Source organism: Olea europaea, unplaced genomic scaffold (assembly GCF_002742605.1).
Source record: "Olea europaea var. sylvestris unplaced genomic scaffold, O_europaea_v1 scaffold1049, whole genome shotgun sequence".
In the NCBI taxonomy this organism is placed as follows: domain Eukaryota; kingdom Viridiplantae; phylum Streptophyta; class Magnoliopsida; order Lamiales; family Oleaceae; genus Olea; species Olea europaea.
The window spans coordinates 208,429-232,605 of record NW_019227832.1 but is presented as its reverse complement, the minus strand read 5'-3'; the positions used below and the strand labels follow the sequence as shown (position 1 = coordinate 232,605).

The window sequence follows — 24,177 nt, the reverse complement described above, 5'->3', positions numbered from 1 at the left end:
GACTTTAATTTATGTTTCTGCTGCATCTGACTTGGCATCCAACAAACCATTTGATTGCTTGTGCTGCTAATAGCAGGTTGCTATCCTACTATGGCATGTTCAGGATAGCACTATACACTATTACTATTAAAAAAAGAAAAAAAAAAGAAAGGAACACTAGATTCATGTTTATTATATTTACTCTCTATAAACACACTACGACAATATACGGTACTCATTTTTTCGAAGATGGAATGACATGATGGACTTTAAAAGAAAATTCATGTTCAATGAAATGGAGTTTCTTTGAAGTTTCGAACGAGTGAATATATAACAAATCCCCTACAAGTACATTTCCGACACACACTAACCTCACTGCAAGGAGAAACTTCACAAAAATGGTACAGACATCTCCTAAAAACTGCACCTTATACCAAACTAGCTTCTTTTTTAGTATGGTGAAAGCACACTAAAACGTGATACAATTTTGAAGGAGTAGAAGTGATACCACTCGGAAAAAGAAAGGCAACCAGCGCAACACCAACAACAAACAAGACCAATATATACATTATTTTTAACGAATAGGGACGTATGCCTTTTCACAGACAATACAAACACATGCAATACGACTCAAGTATGAAGTACTTCCATTGACTTGAAGCACTTGTAACCCGGTAACATGCCCTTTCAAGGCTTGTTCAAAGCTTTCATTATACAGTTAAAGATACGCTCTTTTGATTTCCAAGGTTAGTTGGTTTTATCTCCCAAGATGCCACCTCTGTTTCTTCTGGAAGAACGAAAGGCAGCGATATCTCACGGATCATCAAGTCACCACAAAACGGGCATTCGCTGGCTATGGCATCATCCAACTGTGATCGGATCTGCACATCATATATACATCAAATATTACATTATATGCCAACAAAAAACCACATTTAATGGATAATTTAAGTGAAACACTGTGCATTCTGAAGTACTAGTTAATCTGAGGCATGGGAATTGTGTGTGCCACACAAATAATATTAAATAGAAAATTTTAATATTAAAGAACTTTTAGATGGAATATTTATGAAAAATGTGAATTCGGTTACAAGATTTTTGTAATCGGTAAGATGAATTAATTTCAACAAGGTGTTCGTTAATATCGAGAAGTTTGGACCCCAATTTGATAATGCAAACAAGTCAATCAACAAGCTTTTTCATTGTTTTCATATTCCTAGTCAAACATACTTTTTGTCCATACATTCCATAGGACCTCCAAATTAAAAGCACTACCAAACATACTTTATTTCACACTGCCTAGAACAGTGTCTGAAGTATGAAATGTAATTCAGACCTTATCTCCAGCAGTCATGCTCGTAATTGGTTCGACTTCAGATAAACTACCATTCATTTCCTTCCTCGATCCATTACCTAAAAGAGTCAGCTGCTTTTGGAGATCCAATATATATTCAGCCTGTGGATAATCATCCAAATGAGATTATGGCAGAAAATATCTTTAGTCCATGGGATAATGCCAACAAACTTTCAAACAAAAGAATCCACTAATTTAAACAGAAACCTTGTACATAATAGTTAATATCTGCAATTGATTATTAGTTAATATACGCAGATATCTGATTTTCCAAGTCCCTCTTCAATGTGGTGATTTGAGAATATAAGAAATTAATATGTTATTATGCAGTTTAATTTGGTGTGGTGTCAGCTTATACTTCCACAAAAATGGATGCATGATTCCGAGTCGAAAAAGGTATTCATTATGCTTAAAACCTTGCTTAATATCTCATTTGGCAATTAAAGTAGCCTCATGTTTGCATCTCTAAGTACAGTGCTAAAAGAATTAAATTAGGGTGCAAATGCAACATAAATCCACTTTTACTGCGCATATATATTGAAAGAAATACTTAAATTACTATGATTAAAAACAGGATTCTTCAGGTAGTCTATGGATCATGTATCAAAGCATTGTGGTGAAAAGAAGGTCCGCTTATAATTTTTCTAGTCTAAAGAGCAATATTTTCTTTTAACCATAACTATGTGTGAGATAGGAACAATTTGAGGATGTTCAAGAAAAATATTTATCTTTAATTTTTCAGAAAAGTAGAAATGTTTAAATTCAGTAAAATGGTCACCGTTATTCTCAAAACAAGGAAAGTTCAAATAATAAGGTATTTAAGCCGGGAACTCCTATACATTCCAGAACTTACTTGAGCTTCAGTAGTGCACTTAGTGACATGGGCAATCAGGCACTGAGCATGGAAGGAATGTCCACATGGAAAAACATAGAAAGGAGCCATTGATCCAACTGATGTGTAAACCCCCGTCATCGGGTAGCTGCCAGTCATATTTAATATTTTCTTCCGACAAACCTGATAAACATACTGTGAACGTGAGCATATAAATAGGGAAACAAAATACACAAATGGATCTCAAATTAGCAGGAAAATGAAGAAGGATTATAGATAGGTAGGTCCCTACTGGTAACTTCACACCAGCAAACTTGGTAGCAAAAAGAGTAAAAGCTCAAGGAAAGCAAGTACAAGTAATTTTAACCAGATCAGGAAAAAAAAAATACCAGGCAACCATAGAGATTATACGGGGATAAAATGGATGATGACACTCAAACCCAAAATTCACATAAAGTTGTAAAAATCACAAATATGATTTTAACCAGAAAATCACAGGTAACAAGATCTCAACAGCTTAAAATAGATTATCAAGTAGACCCAGAATCCTTGAGAAACAAGAAGAGAATATCCAAGGCCAGCAAACTAAGTTTTTAAGCATAGTTCACAAGACTGAATGGTCAATTTTCCTAAAATAATCGGGACCCTTGCTTCTATGTAATAGACAGAGATAAAGATAACTGATTTTAACCAGAAAATCACAGGTAACAAGATCTCAACAGCTTAAAATAGATTATCAAGTAGACCCAGAATCCTTGAGAAACAAGAAGAGAATATCCAAGGCCAGCAAACTAAGTTTTTAAGCATAGTTCACAAGACTGAATGGTCAATTTTCCTAAAATAATCGGGACCCTTGATTCTATGTAATAGACAGAGATAAAGATAACATAATGAAGGGAAACTCAAGCATATATATTAAAATTTGATACAGATGCACTACTGAGACTGTACAAATCATAAAGGAATAAACATCAGGAGATCATTACCCCACATTCCTCGTCACGATCGATGATAGCATATCGTTGTGCAAGTGCACTGATATCATTCCTAATGTTGTCTGCACCACGGGTAGCATCATTCATCTTCTCTTTGAGTTTCTCAATTTGCTCGTTGTAATCCTCCAATGATGAGCAGATTGCCTCCTACAATTTGAGGAAATTTAAGCTAGAGACAACTGAAAACTAGTCTAAGCCATAGCAAGGATAAAAGTCATCATTTATATTGATGTGATAATAACTAATGCTTGAGCCAGTCGAAAGAAATACAATGATCCATAGAAATTAAATAGATGTTGATCAGATGTCCATGCAATGAACTCTCCCTCAAATAGAAAATAAGAATGACATGAAGGCTGGTTACTAAAACTTTCTGAAGTTGGATTCTGGCTGGACCAATAACATTGATGAGAATGTTTACAAACAGCACATGAAAGAAACAAACCAAAGATGGAACACAATAATGCACAACCATCATGTAATGAATCTGAACAGAAAAACTAAAAGAAAGAAACATACCTTGAAATCATCAATCAACGCAAAATCTGGGAAAAAGGGTAAAATATCTTCAATCTTTAAAAGTCCATCAGTTTCCTTGAGAAATGCTATTGCCTTTCGGATGTTCTCCCTTTTCGTTCCCTTCTCCTGTCCAATGACATGCTTGGCAATCATAAGCCAAAGTTTTTTCCGCAAATCTTCATCATCTTCAACCTTATCAGCTTCAGCCATAGCAAGCTCTGGATCGACCTATTGCATTGGATGAAATTTCTGGACACTTGAATATGTGTGTGTGCATTGAATACAAATACGTGAACACGTGAACGACAAAATGGATGTTTGACATCTTAACAAATTCTGGAGTGAACCCTGATATGATATGAAAGCTCGTCATAAACAGTCAACCATAGGAGAATAAAGAGAGAATTCTAGAAATAATCTGTTACATACTGCCACCACCTGTGTAAGTCAGCTTGTGTGCATGCAAATATAAAAATTTTAGTGCATTACGAACTTTATCTCTATAAATATTGAACAGGAGAGTTGACCCTTTTAACATAAATAGCATTGTCAACATGTTCAAATTATTGTTTGTAGGTAATTCAAGTCCAGTGACTGAATACCTGTCAATTTGAAGCTCTTACCTGCAAAGCCAGGGCAACTGCTTCTTCATGCATAGACATCATGCTGTATATATGGACACAGGCGCGCATCCGTTTTTCCTTGAGACAAAGGCGCAATGCATATTTTGGATCGTAGAAGAATTCAGGACCATTGGGCCGCCCTTTTCCAAACTTGCATTGCAGAAAACGCAGAAGAGCACTCTCATCCTCCTAAGAAATGAATAGGGACATGAACATTGAAAAAAAGAGGTGGAACTATGATCTCTATATTATTTTCTTTTTGTGAATGAATGCATCAAGAGTTTGGAATATGGTTCAATGCGGATGAATGGTTTCTATTGGTTGCATTTACTATATCAACAAATCATGAAAAACTTTTATGCCACAATTAGAGCACAAAAAATGTTTATTAAGATAATGTATAGGAAAATATGTCCTCATTTACTTAATGGAACGCCCACACAGAATGAACCTTATCAAAATATTTATTTCATTTTCAAATACGTCCTTACTTAAAGTTATGATTGACAAGGACTCTAGGTGCCTTTAGTTTGAGGAAAAGAAATGGAAATTACATCAGATCACTATACTGTGAAGTTTCTCAGAGAAAATATGGAAATTCCCAGTGAAAAAATTTTGAGGATGATTTTAACATCTATAATAACAAAAAGATGGTAGAGAAAGAAAACGCATGATTACGTGGTTAACAAGACATGCAGAAAGTATACTGAGCAAAACAAACCTGCTTGGCATACAATGAGAGCAACAAATTGTGAACACTAGGATCCTCATTCTGCAAACGATGAACACAATACTCCAGATATTTTATTACTTCATGAGTTTCATTTCTGAAAATTTGGCAGAATAAACATTCATCAATTGATCAAAAATAAAAAAATTAATAATAATTCCACCAAAAGATTCGAATTAATAGTGGATAATATCTGATGGTATAACGTATACTATTTCCTAGTCAAGTAAAGAATGAACTTTACTTGCTTATAATCAACTCAATGCTGCTCAAACTAACTCAATAAAGCAAAAGATCAAACCCATTAATCCTATTTTTACGGCACATTCAAACCAAGCCCATTAAGACAGAAGGTAAAAGGGTTGTATCTATGGAAATCTTAGTCCTTCAGTATTTTCAGTCCAAAAATTTATTTTACTTGCATTACTTTTCTCCAGACCTTTTAATTGTCATTTTATTGAAACTAATTTTATTTGATATCAGATCTGCAGCAGTACTAATTATACTGGTCTTGGTCCTTTGTACATTTATGTTATTCATCGAGAGTTCTGACAACAAGCAACATATCAACAATACTAGTTTAAGATCTCGATATGAGAAAGATACAGCTGCAGTGAAATTTTTGAGTTGAAAACTAGAAGTCAGCCTAAGTGAAGGACTTGTCCTAAAGCTAACGCAAGTATAATTGCAGAGAGTCCTCAATTTTCTTACACTAACCAATGCAATATAAGTGTGAAGAGTTTTAGACTTCCAATCATCAATGCAACAGCAAGAGTATATGGTCTATCCCATTATCAAAGAAAAAGAAAGCAAAATAAACTAAGTAGAGATAAAAGTTACTTTGAATGCGATTCACTTGAATAACGCATCATTGCAGGAATGAGCTTCCTTGGATTCAGGTCTTTCCTAATCATCCATGATTCTACAGTTTCATATGCATCAAGCATGATAAGGTCTGGGGCATACTTGTACTGCAAAATAGGATGAACTAATCATCTTTCAATAATAATATACAGATTCTGGAGAGAGCCTACTAGCATACATAATGAACCAGCTCAAGCAAAGACATCATGGGAAGGAGGTTACAGTACTTGTAGTGCAGAGTGCTGATGGAAAATAGTTTGGAAGTAAATTTTCCATTAGCCCATACCTGAAGGTCTATGGGAACATTAAGTTTCTGAAGAACTTGCAGTGCTTTCTTTGCTTCTCCCAGCTATTTACAAAATAAAAAGTCAGCAAAATCGTATTGACTTAAATTACTAAAGAATAACTGTGGCTAAATAAATGATGTCTTGAAGTATCATGCATTGGAGAAGCAATAAATTATGCTGAAAGGTAAAATGAATATATTGGCACTAGAGGATGCAATAAATCAATCAATGATAACTATGCCGGGCACATGAAGAAGCATATGATCAAGAAATAAAGAAAACAGCAGTTGAAAGATTTAGAATTATGATGGCATTAGAAGAAAGTGGGGGGAAAAAGAAGCACCTGAATATAATGATGGACCACAATCTCATGTTGCTCCTTAAGACTAGCAAAGAATACCAATTCATCAACCCTACCATAGCTGCAAGAAATCATAATAAACATGTTTAAATACAGAGATCTTTTGGTCAGCGTATTTCCAAGGAATCTAAAATGTGACTTCTGACATAAAAACGTAAACGTAAAATTTAGAAATGTGTCAAAAATAAAGTTTTGTTTTATAGACAAGTCTTATCCACACAAAGTTGGGAAGCATTAGAGGCTAAGCAACTTTTAACAAATTATTAAATTTCCTCTTATCCATGATTTACATTTCAAGAGAAATATGTAAGAAGCTAAAATAAGACAAAACTAACTACAACAGGAATAACCTTTCTAGCAGCTTAATGGTTGTTGCCTCATCCAATACATCCTTGCTGTCACTCAAAAAGGCGCAAAACTCCTTAATAATCGATTGGTACTCTGAACTACTATTCTCAGATGCAGTATCGTCTTCCAAAAGTAGCCGATTCATCTGATAACAGAACATGGAAAATAAATGGCTATATACGAATTCTTCATGCACATAGACTCATTAGTAGAAGTGAGAGAAATTGGAAAGCCAGTAACAGATGCCAAATTTCCTATCAGAAATTTCATCAGGCAGACATATATACAATATCCTGCACATCAATGCGGCCAACATTGACAATAAACTAGTCTCCTTGGTGCCCGCGGATGACCACCTCCACAATTAGGTCCTGGTTTTCTTGGATTTTATTATTCCTATCCACCAGAAAGCAAATTTTGTTCCGTATGTTCATCATTCATCCAAGATGTCAGTAAAAATGCAACAAATATAGAATATTTTATAAAACAAGGATTCAGTCTTGGCAATGATATAATAGCTAATCCTGGTCAAGTAAATGCAAGGATTTCTTTTTCTCCATTCTTCTTATTCACAATTAGACTCAAATTCTCGGAATCCACTATATTCCCTTGAACTAGCAGAAAAGTGTGCTATGCCACAGAAGTGACAATTGAAGGTTTGGCAGCCAAGGCTATGTATAAGCAGCATCAAAATCTCAAGTTCATTACCATATCTGCAATTTAAAAGACTTATGATGGAAGCTCTTAGATTCTCAAGAAGTAGCCTTGACAGAGAACAAATTATCGCATCCTTGTCAAGAAACTTGAATTTTACTACATACCAACAGTGGAATATTTTGCATAAGAGGTGGAATATTTTGCATAAGAGGTAGAGCAACTAACCAAAAATTCAACAATTTATGGTACCAAATACCAATTTACTCGATGGGGACAGGATTAAGAGTGTTATAGAATATACCGATTGTGAAATATATTTTACCTTAATTATAGGAATCCCTAAATAGGATCCTTCCTAATTTAGAGTTCCTGTTGTATGTCTATATATGTACCATCTCTTCTGAGTTGTCAGAATTGTTTGTGGGCTTTGTTGGGCTTTGGTTTGGATTTCTTTTACTGGGATATATCATTTTGTTTGGACTTTAGTTGTTGGGCTGCTTTCTTTTGGCTTCCGTAAGTTGTTAGACTAATTTAATTGGGCTGTAATTTAATTAAATTGTCCAATTAATTTGCGATTTGGGTCTATTATTTTGGGCTATTATTTGTTGGACTTGGGATAGTGTCTTTTGAGCTACCTCTTTGATTTGTTACTTGGATCTTGTGGTTGCTGTCTATGGCTGAGAAACAAAAGAATTTAGTTATGACTGATGTCATTCCAGTAATGTCCAAAATTACGGAACATAAGTTAATAGGTCCAAATTTTTTTGATTGGAGTAAGACAGTTTGAGTTTATTTGCGGAGTATTTATATGGACAATCACCTTACCGAAAATCCACCAACGGATAATACTCGCCAGACATGGCTAAGAGATGATGCCCGATTATTCTTACAAATCCGTAATTCCATTGACGCGAAAATAGTCAGCCCAATTAATCACTGTGAGAATGTTAAGGAATTAATGGAATATTTAGAATTTATATACTCTGGAAAAGGAAACGCATCACGTATTTATGAAATCTGTAAAGGTTTTTACCGTGTCAAACACGATCAATCTCTTCAAGCTTGTTTGATGAATTTGAAAAAGACTTATAAAGAATTGAATGTCTTATTACCTTTTAGTGCAGATGTGAAAGTTCAGCAAGCTCAACGGAAGCAAATGGCTATGATGAGTTTTCTAGCTGGCCTTAATTCTCAGTTTGAAACTGCTAAATCCTAGGTTCTCTCCAATGTTGAGATTCCATCTCTGCAAGAAACTTTTACTAGAGCACTTCGTATAAATTTCAGTGCTTCTGTTGCTTCATTTCTTCGGCTTTCTATTACTCTTATCAATCGCAGTAGCAGAAGTAACACAACAGGCGGGGGGTACAAGTAGTCGAGTCAATCGAAATCATAATGGAGTTGTCTACTACTACTGTCATCAGCCGGGTCATACCAAATACTCTTGTCGAAAATTGCACACTAAATCTATGAAGTCTCACTTAGCTCATATTGCAGCTGCTTCTGTTACAACCATCTCGTCCTTTAAGCAAACCATTACAATTTCTACAGATGAATTTGCCAAATTCACTCGGTACCAAGAAGCATTGAAAACCTCATCTCACTCTACATCTGCCATTGCTGAGACAGGTAAACCTAATACATGTCTCCTCTCTTCTTCCTCAAAATGGATCACTGATTCTGGTATCATAGATCATATGACAAGTACTCGTAGTCTCTTCTCTACTTTTCAATCACATGCATCTCCTTTCAATGTTACTTTAGCAGATGGTTCTACTTCTTCTGTTTTCGGTTCTGGAAGTATTAATCCAACTCCATTAATTCCCTTATACTCTGTCTTAAGTTTACCACGACTTTCTTTTAATTTGATGTTTGTGAGAAAACTTACGCGAACGTTAAACTTCTGTGTCTCACTTTTTCCTAATTACTGTCTTTTTCAGGATCTTATGACAAAGAAGATTATTGGTAAAGAACATGAATCAGGCGGTCTCTATACTGTGGATACCCAGGTGCCTAAGTCTATTGCATGTTCCGGTATCTTAACTCCCTTTGCAGCACATTGTCGGTTAGGACATCCATCTCTACCTTTGTTGAAGAAATTATGTCCTCAATTTCAGAATGTGTCATCTTTAAATTGTGAGTACATCATTGTCTGTCCTCAGTCCCTCGAGTCAATAAAAGAGCTAGTTCTCGTTTTAAGTTAGTTCATTCCAATGTTTGGGGCCCTTGCCCTATTGTGTCCAAAACTGAATTTCGATATTTTATTACTTTTGTTGACGACTTTTCTAGTGTGACTTGACTTTATTTAATGAAGAATCTTTCTGAATTGTTTTCTCATTTTAGTGCCTTCTGTGCTGAAATTAAAACACGGTTTAATTTTTCTACGCATACATTGAGAAGTGATAATGCCAAAGAATATTTTTTCAATTCCCTTCAGACTTATAAGCTTCAAAATGGTATTCTTCATCAATCCTCATGCGTTGACAACCCCTTCTCAAAATGGTGTGGCTGAAAGAAAAAATGGACACTTTCTTGAGACAGCTTGGGCACTCTTGTTCCAAATGCATGTTCATAAACAATTCTAGGCTGATGTAGTCTCCACAGCCTGGTTTTTGATTAATCGAATGCCGTCATCTGTTCTTCATAGTAAGGCTCCTTATAGTGTCATTTTTCCCACTAAACCCTTGTTTTCTATTGAACCAAGGATATTTGGTAGTACCTGTTATACTCGTGATGTTCGTCCCCAGATAACTAAATTAGATCCCAAATCCTTAAAATATTTTTTCCGGGTTACTCTCATCTCCAAAAGGGTTATCGACGCTACTGTCCAAATCTTAACAAGTATCTTGTGTCAACTGATGTTATTTCTGAAACATATTCCTTTCTTCCCCACAACTTACACTTCTTTTAATAAGGGGAATGATGATGATCTGTTGGTTTATCATGCCACATATCAATCAACTAATGTTACTCATACAACTGTTGCTACCATACCACCCCACTTATTGGTCAGGTCTATTCCAGAAGACGAGACCCTCCTAATGCATGTTCAGCACCTAAACCTTCTTCGACATCGGATCCAGTGTCCAACGATCTTGATCTACCTATCGCTCTTCGTAAAGGTAAACATCAATGCACTTATCTCATTTTATCCTTTTTTCTTATGATCACTTGTCCTCTTCTTCTTGCTCATTTGTTGCCTCCGTAGACTTTGTGACCCTTCCGAAAACTGTTTAGGAAGTCTTATCCCATACTGGTTGGCGTAATGCTATGGTAGAGGAGATTAACGGTTTAGACGCTAATGGTACTTGGGATTTAGTAAATTTACCTGCAGGGAAAAAGGGCTATTGGATGTCCGGAGGTGTTTGCAGTCAAAGTAAATCATGATGGATCAATGGCTAGACTTAAAGATCGTCTTGTGGATGCCTAGACTTATAGTATGGATTGCTTTGACACTCTCCCCTATCGCTAAATTAACGTCTGTTCGATTGTTCATTTCTATGGCAACTACACATAATTGGCTCTTACATCAATTTGACATCAAAAATGCTTTCTTACGTGGCGATCTCCAGAAGGAAGTTTATATGAAGCAACCACCTGAGTTTGTTGCTCAAGGGGAATGTGAAAAATGTCACCTTCGAAGATCCTTATATGATTTGAAACAGAGTCCATGTGCGTGGTTTGGAAATTCAATCAGGCAGCGGAAAAGTTTGGAATGCAAAGAGCAAGTCTGATCACTCAATTTTCTACAAACAGTCTGAATCCGGCATTATTCCTTTTGTTGTGTATGTTGATGATATTGTTATTACTGGCAGTGATACTATGGGAATTTCATCTCTGAAGTCCTTTCTTCACACTTAACTTCACACAAAAGACTTAGGGGTGTTGAAATATTTCTTGGGAGTTGAGGTGACAAGAAGCAAGAAATGTATCATTTTATCTCAAAGAAAATATGTACTAGACTTATTAACTGAGACGGGAAAATTGGGAGCTAAGCCAAGTAGCGCTCCAATGCTTCCTAATTTGCAACTTACCAAAGATGGTGACCTATTTGAAGATCCTGAGAAGTATAGAAGACTGGTTAGAAAATTCAACTATCTTATAGTAACTCGTCTTGATATTGGGATACCGTACAGAAATCATGGACATACCCACATCGAATGCTTCTCAGATACAGATTAGGCAAGTTCAAAGATTGACTGAAGATTAACTACCGGCTATTGTGTTTTTGTTAGAGGAAATTTGGTCTTGTGAAAAAGTAAGAAACAAAATGTTGTGTCCTGATCCAGTGCAGAATCAAAATATAGAGCTATGGCACAATCAATGTGAGATAGTATGGATATATCAACTCTTAATTGAAGTTAGCATTAAAGTTTCAATACCAACAAAGTTGTGGTGTGATAATCAAGCTGCTCTTCATATTGCTTCTAATCCTGTATTCCATGAACGAACTAAGCATTTTAAGATTGGCTGTCATTTCGTTCGTGAAAAGGTGCAACAGAATTTAATCTCTACATAATATGGGAAAACTAGAAAACAACTAGGAGATATTTTCACAAAGGCATTAAATGGGATTTGGGTAGATTATATTTGTAACAAGCTGGACATGATTAATATCTATGCTCTAGCTCAAGGAAGAGTGTTATAGAATATACTGATTGTGAAATATATTTTACTTTAATTATAGAAATCCCTAATTAGGATCCTTCCTAATCTAGAGTTCCTGTTGTATGTATATATCTATGTACTGTCTCTTAATGTAAGTATGAGAAATTATTTTTTTCCTCTCCTAATTACAAAGAGAAATGAAGTTGTTAGTCCAAGAAAAATATGCAACATCCACACCTTATCTAAGTATAACTCAGTTGCCCAAGTGGAAATCATTGTGATCTGGCATTTGTCATCCTTCGCAAGATTATCAAGCTTCCGTAACAAGAAGGTTTTTAAAGCATCCTGCATGTTTGTGAAAACATTAGAAAAGACAGCTGGATTGTTATCTTAGGGTCATCAAGGATAGTTCCATTAATCACATGTTTGATACATTTACACTGGGATTCGCGTGAATAAAGCAAGACTGTATCTGTAGATCCAATAAGTAGCAGAATTTTAAGTTTATATCATATGGAGAAAATTAAGCTCATCATGGTGAACATGAGAAGGAGCATAGAAAACATCAAAAGTTTACAATAATATAAATAATCAACTCAATATATTCAACTCCAAGCAAATAAACAAGCAGAAAGTTCAGGAAAAGGAAGCATGGAGTTTCAATCCAATTAGAGAATGAAATAAAAGTCACATGCAACATTTGGAAGAAATCAAGATAGAATTACTACAGTATGCACATCAGCTTGTGTGTTCTACACCAGAGACTAGAAGTTCAACACTCGAGACAAATAATGAGCACAGCGGAAAGCCATCAAACTGGTTCAGAACACATGATGTGATTCAATGCAGCTGCAAAAATAATTTCTTGGAGATAATCTCTCTCCTCAGATTGACAAGCTACTTTTACAGTTTGATGAAGAAATTCATTATTTTCGCTTCAATTTTGGTTGATCTCAATAATTTACGTTGCCATGCTTCAATTCAAAGCTATGAGTATACCGGAGTTAGTTAATCTAATAAGCAATTGATGCATTACATATCGTACGCAATTATCACACACTCGCTAAGTGATTGCTTCTTGTCAATAGTTTTGCCAAAGTTGCACGTGTGTCTTGGCCATTTCATTGTTGCACACAGTTCTTTTAATTCTTGTGTGGAATTCTGGGTTGCGTGCATGTGAAGTAGAATGTTAAAGCTCGTGTAATTTAGCAAAATATCACCTCCAGAACAAATAAATGGCAACAACATAATCTAAATTGGATACAATAATGCAGAGAGCCCTCTTACAGAAAATCTTAAAAACAGACTAATAGGTTCAATTCTCAGGATTCAAAGAGGCATAGAGAAAGCAATTTAACCAGCTCTATAATCTCAGTACACGGAACGGCATTGAATTGATGGAACAAGGATTATCTAAGTAGAAGAAAGTAGGCGTGATGACAACAGCACAGGAACAATACTTGATTAAAGGTACTTGATCACAGACAAATTTTATCATGAGCAAAAGTAAATAAAGCATAGGAGAAGAACATCAATTCCCACTATATTCAAATGGTTAAGTTTTGGCTGACTCTTCTATAATATTAGCATGAAGGGTGAAAAACGAGAAGTTGGAAAAAAACAGTAATTGGAAAACATCATTCACAAATAATTATGACATGGATGGGTGACTACTTGAAAAACTGCCAAAATAGCAGAATTTATATTTTCTCTCAGTACCTGACCACAATGAAACTGCTAATAATTAGTCCAAAAATATCGGAGGAAAAACTGTTGTTACCTGTTCGCCTATGCTGATAAACTTCAAAGTGATCTCTTCAAATGATAATACATAGTTAATCTGCAAAAAGTATTCATTGTGTTACAAGAATGTCCTTTTCTGCCAAGTAATAAGTACTAACTAGATTACTTTGTTCCCTCTCCACCTTCCAATAGAATGGTACTTTTTAAGCAGCAATACAAACAGGAATAATGAAATGGAAAGAAAATAGAGAACAAAAGAAATATCTTTCCAAGAGCATCGATGCTCAAGTAAACAGTTCCTTCTATGCAACTCTTTTGTAATGTGGTGTCCTTACATTTACTTAACCAGAGTTTTCACTTCACATAGAAGCAATATATATCAGGTAATGAAAAATTTCAAGGCATATTAAGTTTAAACAATAGAATGCTCTTTCTTGAGGTTATCTTACCATCAACCAGTTCACCAAAAGGGAAACTCCCACCTTTTTGAGCAATTAGTGTTTCTTTATAATTACTATTTCAGCGTATGGGTTCTGTACCTCAGAGGGGACAAGTTTGCCTAAACCATGTTCAAACGAATTCATCATTTTGCATCTAAGTCCTGTTTCTGTTGTTATAAAGAATACTCGGGCATACTGGTGATGTCATCAATTATTTTAATATAACAAAGTGAAATTATAACATTGATAATTGCATTTTTCAACCTGTGCTCATGACTTGATGAGCTTACTCGGCAGTCGTGAGTCAAGTATTCTTGAAGGAACTTGTTCAAGCTTTACGCAATATAGGAATTACAGCAGCTCTGAAATGGCAGCCTTATGAATTATGACATACATAACGCGTTTGATTGGAGAGGATGAACATTGATGACAGTTGAGGGCTGGTAGTAATTTGGCTTTTGGTAAAAATCATGCTAGACCGTAATGGGGTAGGGAGTGACCAATTCTGCAATGCAAGTGATGGGAATCTTATAGAGTCATTATTTAATTTAGTTTCCAACTTTGATAATTATTCGAAGAAACATAATTATTGTTTGATTTCATAGATTTTATAGTGTTTTCCTACTACTAGTTTAAACCCGATATAAAAGGGGATTTTGCTTTGTAATACACAACAACTTTGATAATGAAATAAAGATACTCTCTCTCCCTAAATTCTCTCTTCCATCTGTCAATTTCCTCTCCCCTTTCTATAACTCTCCTTCTATCTCCCACCTCTTCTTCTCTTTTCCCTCTCCTTTCTCTTCTTCCTTTCCCTTTCCCCTTCTCTTATTATTGTTCTATTGCATCCTACGTCAACAAGTCTATTGGTAAATGTGATGTTCTTGCTTCTAAAGATGAAAAATATGTATTAGACAGCAAGAGAGGAAGGAAAGCAGAACGCCAGTGCTTTCTGATAGAAAAATACATCGTGTATCATTAAGAAAATGACATTTTCTCAAGACGGTGTTTTTTTTTTTTTTTTTTTTTGCAACTGGACTTCTTTTGACTATTTAGAAAGTCTAGTTATAGTCTGGAGGACACCGGAGAGAATAAGGGATGAAAAGAGCCAATCACTATCATAGTCTTTGTACAGTATTATCAGGTAAACTACAGTCAAAATGAAACAGAAATTATATTCTCTCCTGAAGTAGATGGCATTCTTGCCAACCAGCATCAATGTCCTAAAAGAGTAAAGGAACCCTAAATATTTATGCAAGTCTGTGATGCTAAAGGTGGTCATACAGCATATAGTGTGTGTTTGAGCCACATTATTTTAAATAATGTACTTTGGAATGGTAGATTAATGGAGAATGTATGGTTAAAAAATGAGGAAAAATTTTGGATTTACGTTTAATATTATATTATTTTATAGAAGAATGTGTGATTGAAATGATGTCAAATCACCGTTTAAAAATGTATTTTTTTAAAAGAATGCAGCTCAAACAGGGCCATAGTAATTGTCTAAAAGACACATTTTAGAAAGATTAGTTCAAGGAATAAGTAAGTGAGTAAAGGATAAAATCACCTTCGCATAAAAGGAAGCTGCTCTGACAAAATCCTTTGTATTGAAAGCATCTTCAGCCTGTATTACATTATCTCGGGTCATAAATCATAAATGCAAGAACCCATAACTGAAATTAACATTAATCAAGGGCAACGGTTCATGGAATTAAAGAGGACGAGGACAAAGCAACTTTTTACAGAAATCAGCATAAACAACATTATTAGCAAAAATATGAAAGCTAACCTGCACGAGATAAACTTGGTCTCTTTGGATGGTGTCACGACAGTTTGACAAAGCTGCAGCATATTCTTTTAAGTCCAAATAGACTTTCCACATATCTCGGCCTTCATCATTCACGGACACCTAAATTAACACTTTCAAGTCAGTAAATTAATGCCCAATAGAACCATGACAAGCAGATATCAAGGATAATGCCAGAAATTTGGACCTGGAAGATGGAACTTTGGTCATATGCATAGAAAAGCCCAGCAGACGCATCACTGCACAAACCTATAACGCTCCTTGAAGCGGCATCAGGTGTTTGATCAAAATAAAGTTCCTCAACTATCAGCTCACTTATCCTATTCACAACCTACAAAATATTGTAAAAATGGCAATAACTTATTAGGTAGAGGAAAAAAGGCATTATTAACCTTTTTCACTATCACAAATCACATCAAATATACACAACATGGGGAAACAATGAACTGTCTATGTGGATTTTTGAATACATTAAACACATTTTTAGGAATTGTTTATAATCAACTTAAATTATAAATAGATAGAAATGAGTAGTGGATATGTGGGTAGTACTTAATGTGTGGATTAAAAGTGGTTTGACCAAATATGTTCATAATTTAAACACTTGTTGCCAAACAAGGTCTAAAAGAGGTAGGTTTCCTATCCAAGTCTCAAAATGCCCAAGCTAAACGAATAAAGAGCCAGTTTCAATTAAGCCAATAGCATACTGCTGGCTTAGCTTCTAAAATCAGAAAGCACAAATGCTTGAAGGGGTGTCCAAGTGACAAAATGATTTCAGCTCTTAATCAAGCTCAAACGAAACTCAGGCTTCACTTTGAATCTGTAGAAATAGCAAGCGAAGTTGTTACCAGCGGCTACAGAAGAAAAGGTATAGTCCTGTTAGCCAAAGCTTTTGCAGTATATATCTGCGAGAATGTCCTTTGGGAGATACATTCTTGGACAAACATCGATTTCCAATAACTAATCATTCTATAAGATTCTCGAATAAAGAAATATCCAAAACTAGGTGGATTATATTAAGCATGCACAAACGTACGGTGGTAACATCTTTGAGAAGGGTATATGACATACCACAGACAGTGGTGAAATTGATCTTGTTATAAATATTTAATTCGCATCAGGACGCAATTTATAGTCTGGAAGGCTACAAATTTTAAAGATGCAAGAAGATGCAAATTAAAAGCTGGTTAATAGCATTTGCGCCTGAAGTTCACTACATGGAAAAGATGAAGGGGGGAACATGAAGGACTGGAATACCAACTAGCAAACCCACAGAACTCGGTAAATTTACTTTTCCAAAATATTTAATCTATCTTATCATTCATAGACTCCCCACTGGTACTACTTAACAAGCTTAATCTTAGCAGAAACTCAGTTGTGAGCTCAGCCCGTTGTGGGTGTACTACTTTTAACAGGTATTAAGTATTTATGGATCTTCAAATCACTAGGTAAGGAAGCAGCAACAAGAGTTCTGGTTACACACCTTAACCTTGTTTCTGACAAGAAGAAGAAAATGAAACTCAGATACTGCCAGGGAACTTGGTTTAACAGAAGCTCCTTCGCCTAGTTTTGAATAGTCCAAAAGAGCCTTGTTCTCCACAAAGTTTTCATCCCCATTTGGTGAACTGCCATGCAGTTCCCCAAAATCTTAGTGACAAAATTAAATCATGAGAAAGTAGTAGAAATCAGGCTTCTAATTATCCACCTGCGTTGTGCTCCAAAATTAAGACCACCATGATAGATTCCTGCCCCAGATAGCCATGCAAAATGTATTGCTCTTCTTTGCTTTATAAAGAAATGCAGTTCACTGCAAGAAGGATATACCAAACATCATCTTTGTTACTCATAAGTGCACAACCCAATTCTTGCCTAAAAATCTGAAATCCCTGAACCGCCCAATCCTTTTCTTACTACCTGTTGGGAATTTCACCAGGAAGTTCCATAAAATGAACTGCACGGCCCACATAACTAGCAAAAACAGACTGCATAAAAAGTACAAGTCAAAAACCATTCAATATAAACGGCCATTATTGATAGGAAAAATTGCCTAAGGCTTTTAAGAAAGTTTATCATATAAGTGAGGACTGGGGAAGAAAAATTAGACACCATGAAAAGTTTGGAAATATAGAGGGAGAGGGGGTGGGGGAGAGAGACCTTCTATATTAAAATACAATAGGATTAAGAGTATGGATGATATTGTCGTACAAAGAAATCACAGGTGGATAACTCAAAAAAAATACTAGAATATGGCTCAATCAGCAATTACACTTCTACTCTCCCCTGAACCCAAGTTCCAAAACTCAAGAACTAGATTATGTATACTCAGCTTTGAAGAAAAGGAGGCTTAGAGAGTTAAAATAAGATGAATGTGATCAGATACTTGTTGTCCGAAACAAATACTCAAGAGCTACTTGATTGCCATTGTGGACATATTTTACTATTTACATGAGATAAACTATACGAGCGCTCGGACATAAAACATTACAAGCAAACTAAATTAAGAATTGTTAGTCATTTTCATGCTGAAGAAGAAATGGCTTATGCTACAAAAGTGAATATCATGTAGCTAAAAGAATAGAGAAATGATTAAACATTTGACACAGAAGGAACAAAAAATTTGCTGTGTAGCTATTTTCAATCTCTGAAGGAAAATATGTGTGATAATTACAGCTAAGTTCCATGCAAATATAAAACTCTAGAGATGCCAGCAAAACTTTAACACATCTAAAAGTTATAATTAATGCAGAATATTACAGGCTAATCAGAACCTCATACAGTGCATCCTCAAAGCATCAGGACAAGTACTAGGTGCAAAGAAAGTGGAAGGAATAATTCTTTTTTTTTTTTTTTTTTTAATGACCATGAGTGTCTGAACCAACTTACACGCACCTCAACTAATCACACAGGACCCTGAAGTTTACAACTATGTACTCTCCTCAATGGCTCTGAAGAAACTCGAACTGATGACCATTGGGGAGCAAACCCAAGGCCTGACCACTGAGCTACCCTCAGGGTTGAAGGAATAATTCCTTAGAAAAAAACACATATTAAATATTCTGAGGTTATGATTAATCTAATACACTAACCAAGTGCATAAGGATTTTTAACTAGATACTGGTAAAAAACTTACATCCAGAGAGCCTATTCCGGTAAAAGAATAAAGACGGGTGGGAGTAACAGCCATTACATAATAACGAGTTCCATTGTTTATGCTTGCTGTTTCCATCTGCAAAACACACAAAGTTAGAAGGCTGTCATGTGGCTTTAATCTTGAGGACAAAATATCTAATATCTATGTAGACTTGTACATATAGAGGATTAAAAAGTTCTCTTAAAAGAAGCAAATACTACAACAATTTTGCGACATGATCTCACTACATGTTCATCAACAGAAAATCCTCATGGTACTCGAACCAAAAGCCAATACAAAATGAAAAAGAGAAAGAAGTCCAATCACTGACAATATCTCTTGGTATGAATCAATCTTGAAAATTCCTCTCATGCTTTCCCCTCCAAATTTCCCAGAACCGCAGAACAAACAGATTTTCCTGACAGTTTCCCCACGCTAACCTATACCCAAAACCAACCAATATAATATACTGCACATCCTGAAGATAAACTCTTAACATTTCATTTAGTGAAACCCAGCATTGGTTCAAAAATGCAAGTGATTTAAGGGCGGCAAAAATCTTCGTTACATCAGCAGAGTTTTCCAGGATGATGTTGATTTTCAGATTAGAAAATTGTGGATTTCAAAAGAATTCCCAAGCTTTACAAGAATGTGCATAAATAATTATTATGGATTGGCATATGTCCAATGACATGCCTATTTCTTAATTTAGCACAGTTTTGATTAACTCTTAGCTCACATCTACAAGTAACTGTCAACACTTCAAATAGTTTGTTTAAATAGGTTAAAAGAAGTGGGACAACAAGGTAAAACAAAAGGAAAAGGTGCTTGGAACCTGCAAACCCGTAAAAGCTTCAGAGAGTTCACTGAGTTCAAATAAAAACTTAATGTACTTTTCCTTCTTGTCCTTCTCGTCGACAGCAATTTCATGAAGTTGGCCATTGTCAGTACCAAGAATGACTTCCCTTGTGGAAGCTGCAAAACAATAGCAAATACACTTATTTTGCTCAAATTTTGACATATGAATGCGAATCAAGCATGGAGACATTAAGCAACACTCAAGTTCACCTTCTGCTATATGTTGCCTATTCCAGGCAACAGCATTCACTACAAGGCCTTTCAGTTTGCTCAATACACGAGGCTTGGTCCACTTTGCATGCGTGTAAAATGTGTCAGAGGTTCCATTGCCGACTACCACAGCAATGCAATGGCTGCCTCCTGGGTCCACAAAAACTCTGTGGATGGACTGTTCCCCAGGTCGACCAGCAGAGAGATCGATATCTATTCAAAAATTACCCCGTAAATAGGCAAAACATAAAATTCGGAGAGGAAAGTTAAAATTCTATTCATAATGCTTCAATTGGATAAAAAATGAACCCAGAATTCAAATCAGTTCAGTGGTAGCATTAAAAGGTCAGCTAATGAAACTATTGGCCAATTAATATCGGTATATCACCCAAGCCCAATTTGTTAACCGTTTGGTCAATAAATTCGCTGCCCTATTTAGCAAAAAAAAAAATTACAAATAAATTGACTAGTACTTGTTCAATAAGCAAACATAAAAAGCGATAAAATGCTCAATTTCTTTAGCAATTGGAAATCTCCCAACAAAATTTTGGACACACGAAGAAAAACATATTCAAATTATTTGCACAATGACAATAAATAGTACAGAAAAATGCAATCAATATGTACCAAAAGAATCGCCGACGCCAAAATCGTGTCGAATGATCCAGCCTTTGCTTGTACCCAACACAATCACATCGTTCCCGGCGGCCATACACGTGATTTCTCCCCGCCCCTTAGCAGCGTACCTTTCTAGAAGGTCCACCGAGAAAACCTGCCGTCTCTGCTCCATTTCTCGAACTTAATAATTCACAAAATCTGAAGCAGATGAGCTTCTACTTCTGTAGCTCGTGGAATTAAACGAATGCTGTAAATATAGCCCCTGTTTGATTCCCATTAGTTAGGAAAATTAACGAGGAGAGTAGTACTTTTTTGAAAAATTAGCGATTGAAAAAGAATGAAAAATTTTCGATTTACGTATAATATTATTTTATGAAAGATTGTGTGGTTGAAAATAGGAGAGAGAAAAATGAAATGTAATAGAATTTAATGTAATGGGGATCAAATAGGGGCATAATCATAGTTAGCACTAAGCCCTTGTTTGAGTTTTGGTATTTGGGAAAAATAATGTCGTGAATATCGATTTTGAAGGAGAATTTGCCTTCAAAAATTAGGGGAAATTTTTAAATTTACACATAGAATATTTTATTTCGATAAATTTGTGGAGTCAAATGTTTCATTGGTAATAGATTTTACTAAGCTTCAATGGGCACTGAAATTAAATCCGTTGCACTAAAATGGTCCTTTAAGAGTATATTTGATTGAAATGAAAAATATCACTTAGAAAAGAAAATATTTTTCATTTTTTGTGAGAAGTCCAATCACTGACAATATCTCTTGGTATGAATCAATCTTGAAAATTCCTCTCATGCTTTCCCCTCCAAATTTCCCAGAACCGCAGAACAAACAGATTTTCCTGACAGTTTCCCCACGCTAACCTATACCCAAAACCAACCAATATAATATACTGCACATCCTGAAGATAAACTCTTAACATTTCATTTAGTGAAACCCAGCATTGGTTCAAAAATGCAAGTGATTTAAGGGCGGCAAAAATCTTCGTTACATCAGCAGAGTTTTCCAGGATGATGTTGATTTTCAGATTAGAAAATTGTGGATTTCAAAAGAATTCCCAAGCTTTACAAGAATGTGCATAAATAATTATTATGGATTGGCATATGTCCAATGACATGCCTATTTCTTAATTTAGCACAGTTTTGATTAACTCTTAGCTCACATCTACAAGTAACTGTCAACACTTCAAATAGTTTGTTTAAATAGGTTAAAAGAAGTGGGACAACAAGGTAAAACAAAAGGAAAAGGTGCTTGGAACCTGCAAACCCGTAAAAGCTTCAGAGAGTTCACTGAGTTCAAATAAAAACTTAATGTACTTTTCCTTCTTGTCCTTCTCGTCGACAGCAATTTCATGAAGTTGGCCATTGTCAGTACCAAGAATGACTTCCCTTGTGGAAGCTGCAAAACAATAGCAAATACACTTATTTTGCTCAAATTTTGACATATGAATGCGAATCAAGCATGGAGACATTAAGCAACACTCAAGTTCACCTTCTGCTATATGTTGCCTATTCCAGGCAACAGCATTCACTACAAGGCCTTTCAGTTTGCTCAATACACGAGGCTTGGTCCACTTTGCATGCGTGTAAAATGTGTCAGAGGTTCCATTGCCGACTACCACAGCAATGCAATGGCTGCCTCCTGGGTCCACAAAAACTCTGTGGATGGACTGTTCCCCAGGTCGACCAGCAGAGAGATCGATATCTATTCAAAAATTACCCCGTAAATAGGCAAAACATAAAATTCGGAGAGGAAAGTTAAAATTCTATTCATAATGCTTCAATTGGATAAAAAATGAACCCAGAATTCAAATCAGTTCAGTGGTAGCATTAAAAGGTCAGCTAATGAAACTATTGGCCAATTAATATCGGTATATCACCCAAGCCCAATTTGTTAACCGTTTGGTCAATAAATTCGCTGCCCTATTTAGCAAAAAAAAAAATTACAAATAAATTGACTAGTACTTGTTCAATAAGCAAACATAAAAAGCGATAAAATGCTCAATTTCTTTAGCAATTGGAAATCTCCCAACAAAATTTTGGACACACGAAGAAAAACATATTCAAATTATTTGCACAATGACAATAAATAGTACAGAAAAATGCAATCAATATGTACCAAAAGAATCGCCGACGCCAAAATCGTGTCGAATGACCCAGCCTTTGCTTGTACCCAACACAATCACATCGTTCCCGGCGGCCATACACGTGATTTCTCCCCGCCCCTTAGCAGCGTACCTTTCTAGAAGGTCCACCGAGAAAACCTGCCGTCTCTGCTCCATTTCTCGAACTTAATAATTCACAAAATCTGAAGCAGATGAGCTTCTACTTCTGTAGCTCGTGGAATTAAACGAATGCTGTAAATATAGCCCCTGTTTGATTCCCATTAGTTAGGAAAATTAACGAGGAGAGTAGTACTTTTTTGAAAAATTAGCGATTGAAAAAGAATGAAAAATTTTCGATTTACGTATAATATTATTTTATGAAAAATTGTGTGGTTGAAAATAGGAGAGAGAAAAATGAAATGTAATAGAATTTAATGTAATGGGGATCAAATAGGGGCATAATCATAGTTAGCACTAAGCCCTTGTTTGAGTTTTGGTATTTGGGAAAAATAATGTCGTGAATATCGATTTTGAAGGAGAATTTGCCTTCAAAAATTAGGGGAAATTTTTAAATTTACACATAGAATATTTTATTTCGATAAATTTGTGGAGTCAAATGTTTCATTGGTAATAGATTTTACTAAGCTTCAATGGGCACTGAAATTAAATCCATTGCACTAAAATGGTCATTTAAGAGTATATTTGATTGAAATGAAAAATATCACTTAGAAAAGAAAATATTTTTCATTTTTTGTGGAAAATAAAAATCACCTCTACGCAAAGAAAATATTTTTCTTAAAAACAAGGAAAATTAGACATATTTTCAAAAGTTGGAAAATGTTTTCCATGAAAAAAATAGCAATCAAACACTTTAAATAGAGATTTGGGTTGAAAACTGATGTTTTTCATGGAAAATAAATGTAATCAAACACACCCTAAATGAATTTCGTCTATTATTGGATCTACGTGGACGACGAAAATGTGAAATGGCAGTTAAAATTGTTCAGCAAGTTGTACGCTTGGATGCCTAATCATCCAAATAAACCCTAACCTACATTAAATTAAAAAAATGTATTTCTGTTAACCCGTATCAAAACA

General features: G+C 35.3%; 1 protein-coding gene across 2 annotated transcripts; it reads right to left on the bottom strand.

The window, feature by feature from the left end:
- Positions 1 to 263: 263 nt before the first annotated feature.
- LOC111372932 (vacuolar protein sorting-associated protein 18 homolog) lies at positions 264 to 23,612 on the bottom strand. Of its 2 annotated transcripts, none has more exons than XM_022995360.1 (24): positions 23,541 to 23,612; positions 23,094 to 23,342; positions 22,467 to 22,679; positions 22,234 to 22,373; positions 19,275 to 19,370; positions 18,059 to 18,126; positions 17,850 to 17,951; positions 17,628 to 17,769; positions 16,332 to 16,475; positions 16,127 to 16,246; positions 15,905 to 15,961; positions 13,935 to 13,994; positions 12,392 to 12,499; positions 6,895 to 7,037; positions 6,527 to 6,605; positions 6,183 to 6,245; positions 5,873 to 6,003; positions 5,024 to 5,129; positions 4,303 to 4,491; positions 3,680 to 3,907; positions 3,152 to 3,307; positions 2,187 to 2,348; positions 1,316 to 1,435; positions 264 to 860 (listed from the first exon to the last, which is right to left on the bottom strand). In XM_022995360.1, exons 2-24 carry the CDS (start codon positions 23,254 to 23,256, stop codon positions 690 to 692), a joined length of 2,961 nt encoding a protein of 986 aa, XP_022851128.1. In that variant the 5' UTR covers positions 23,257 to 23,342; positions 23,541 to 23,612; the 3' UTR covers positions 264 to 689. The 2 variants fall into 2 exon arrangements, with proteins under 2 accessions (XP_022851128.1, XP_022851127.1); XM_022995359.1 differs by lacking the exons at positions 22,234 to 22,373; positions 22,467 to 22,679; positions 23,094 to 23,342; positions 23,541 to 23,612 and adding exons at positions 20,110 to 20,249; positions 20,343 to 20,555; positions 20,970 to 21,218; positions 21,417 to 21,488.
- Positions 23,613 to 24,177: the final 565 nt, after the last annotated feature.

Bases quoted from the DNA above. Each gene is read 5' to 3' on its own strand.
- LOC111372932 (XM_022995360.1), bottom strand. From the start codon at position 23,256: ATGGAGCAGAGACGGCAGGTTTTCTCGGTGGACCTTCTAGAAAGGTAC. The intron at 19,371-22,233 runs GTTCCAAGCACC...TGTGTTTTGCAG, and splicing joins AAGCTTTTACGGGTTTGCAG to ATGGAAACAGCAAGCATAAA. The intron at 6,004-6,182 runs GTATGGGCTAAT...CCTATTTTGCAG, and splicing joins ATGTTCCCATAGACCTTCAG to TACAAGTATGCCCCAGACCT.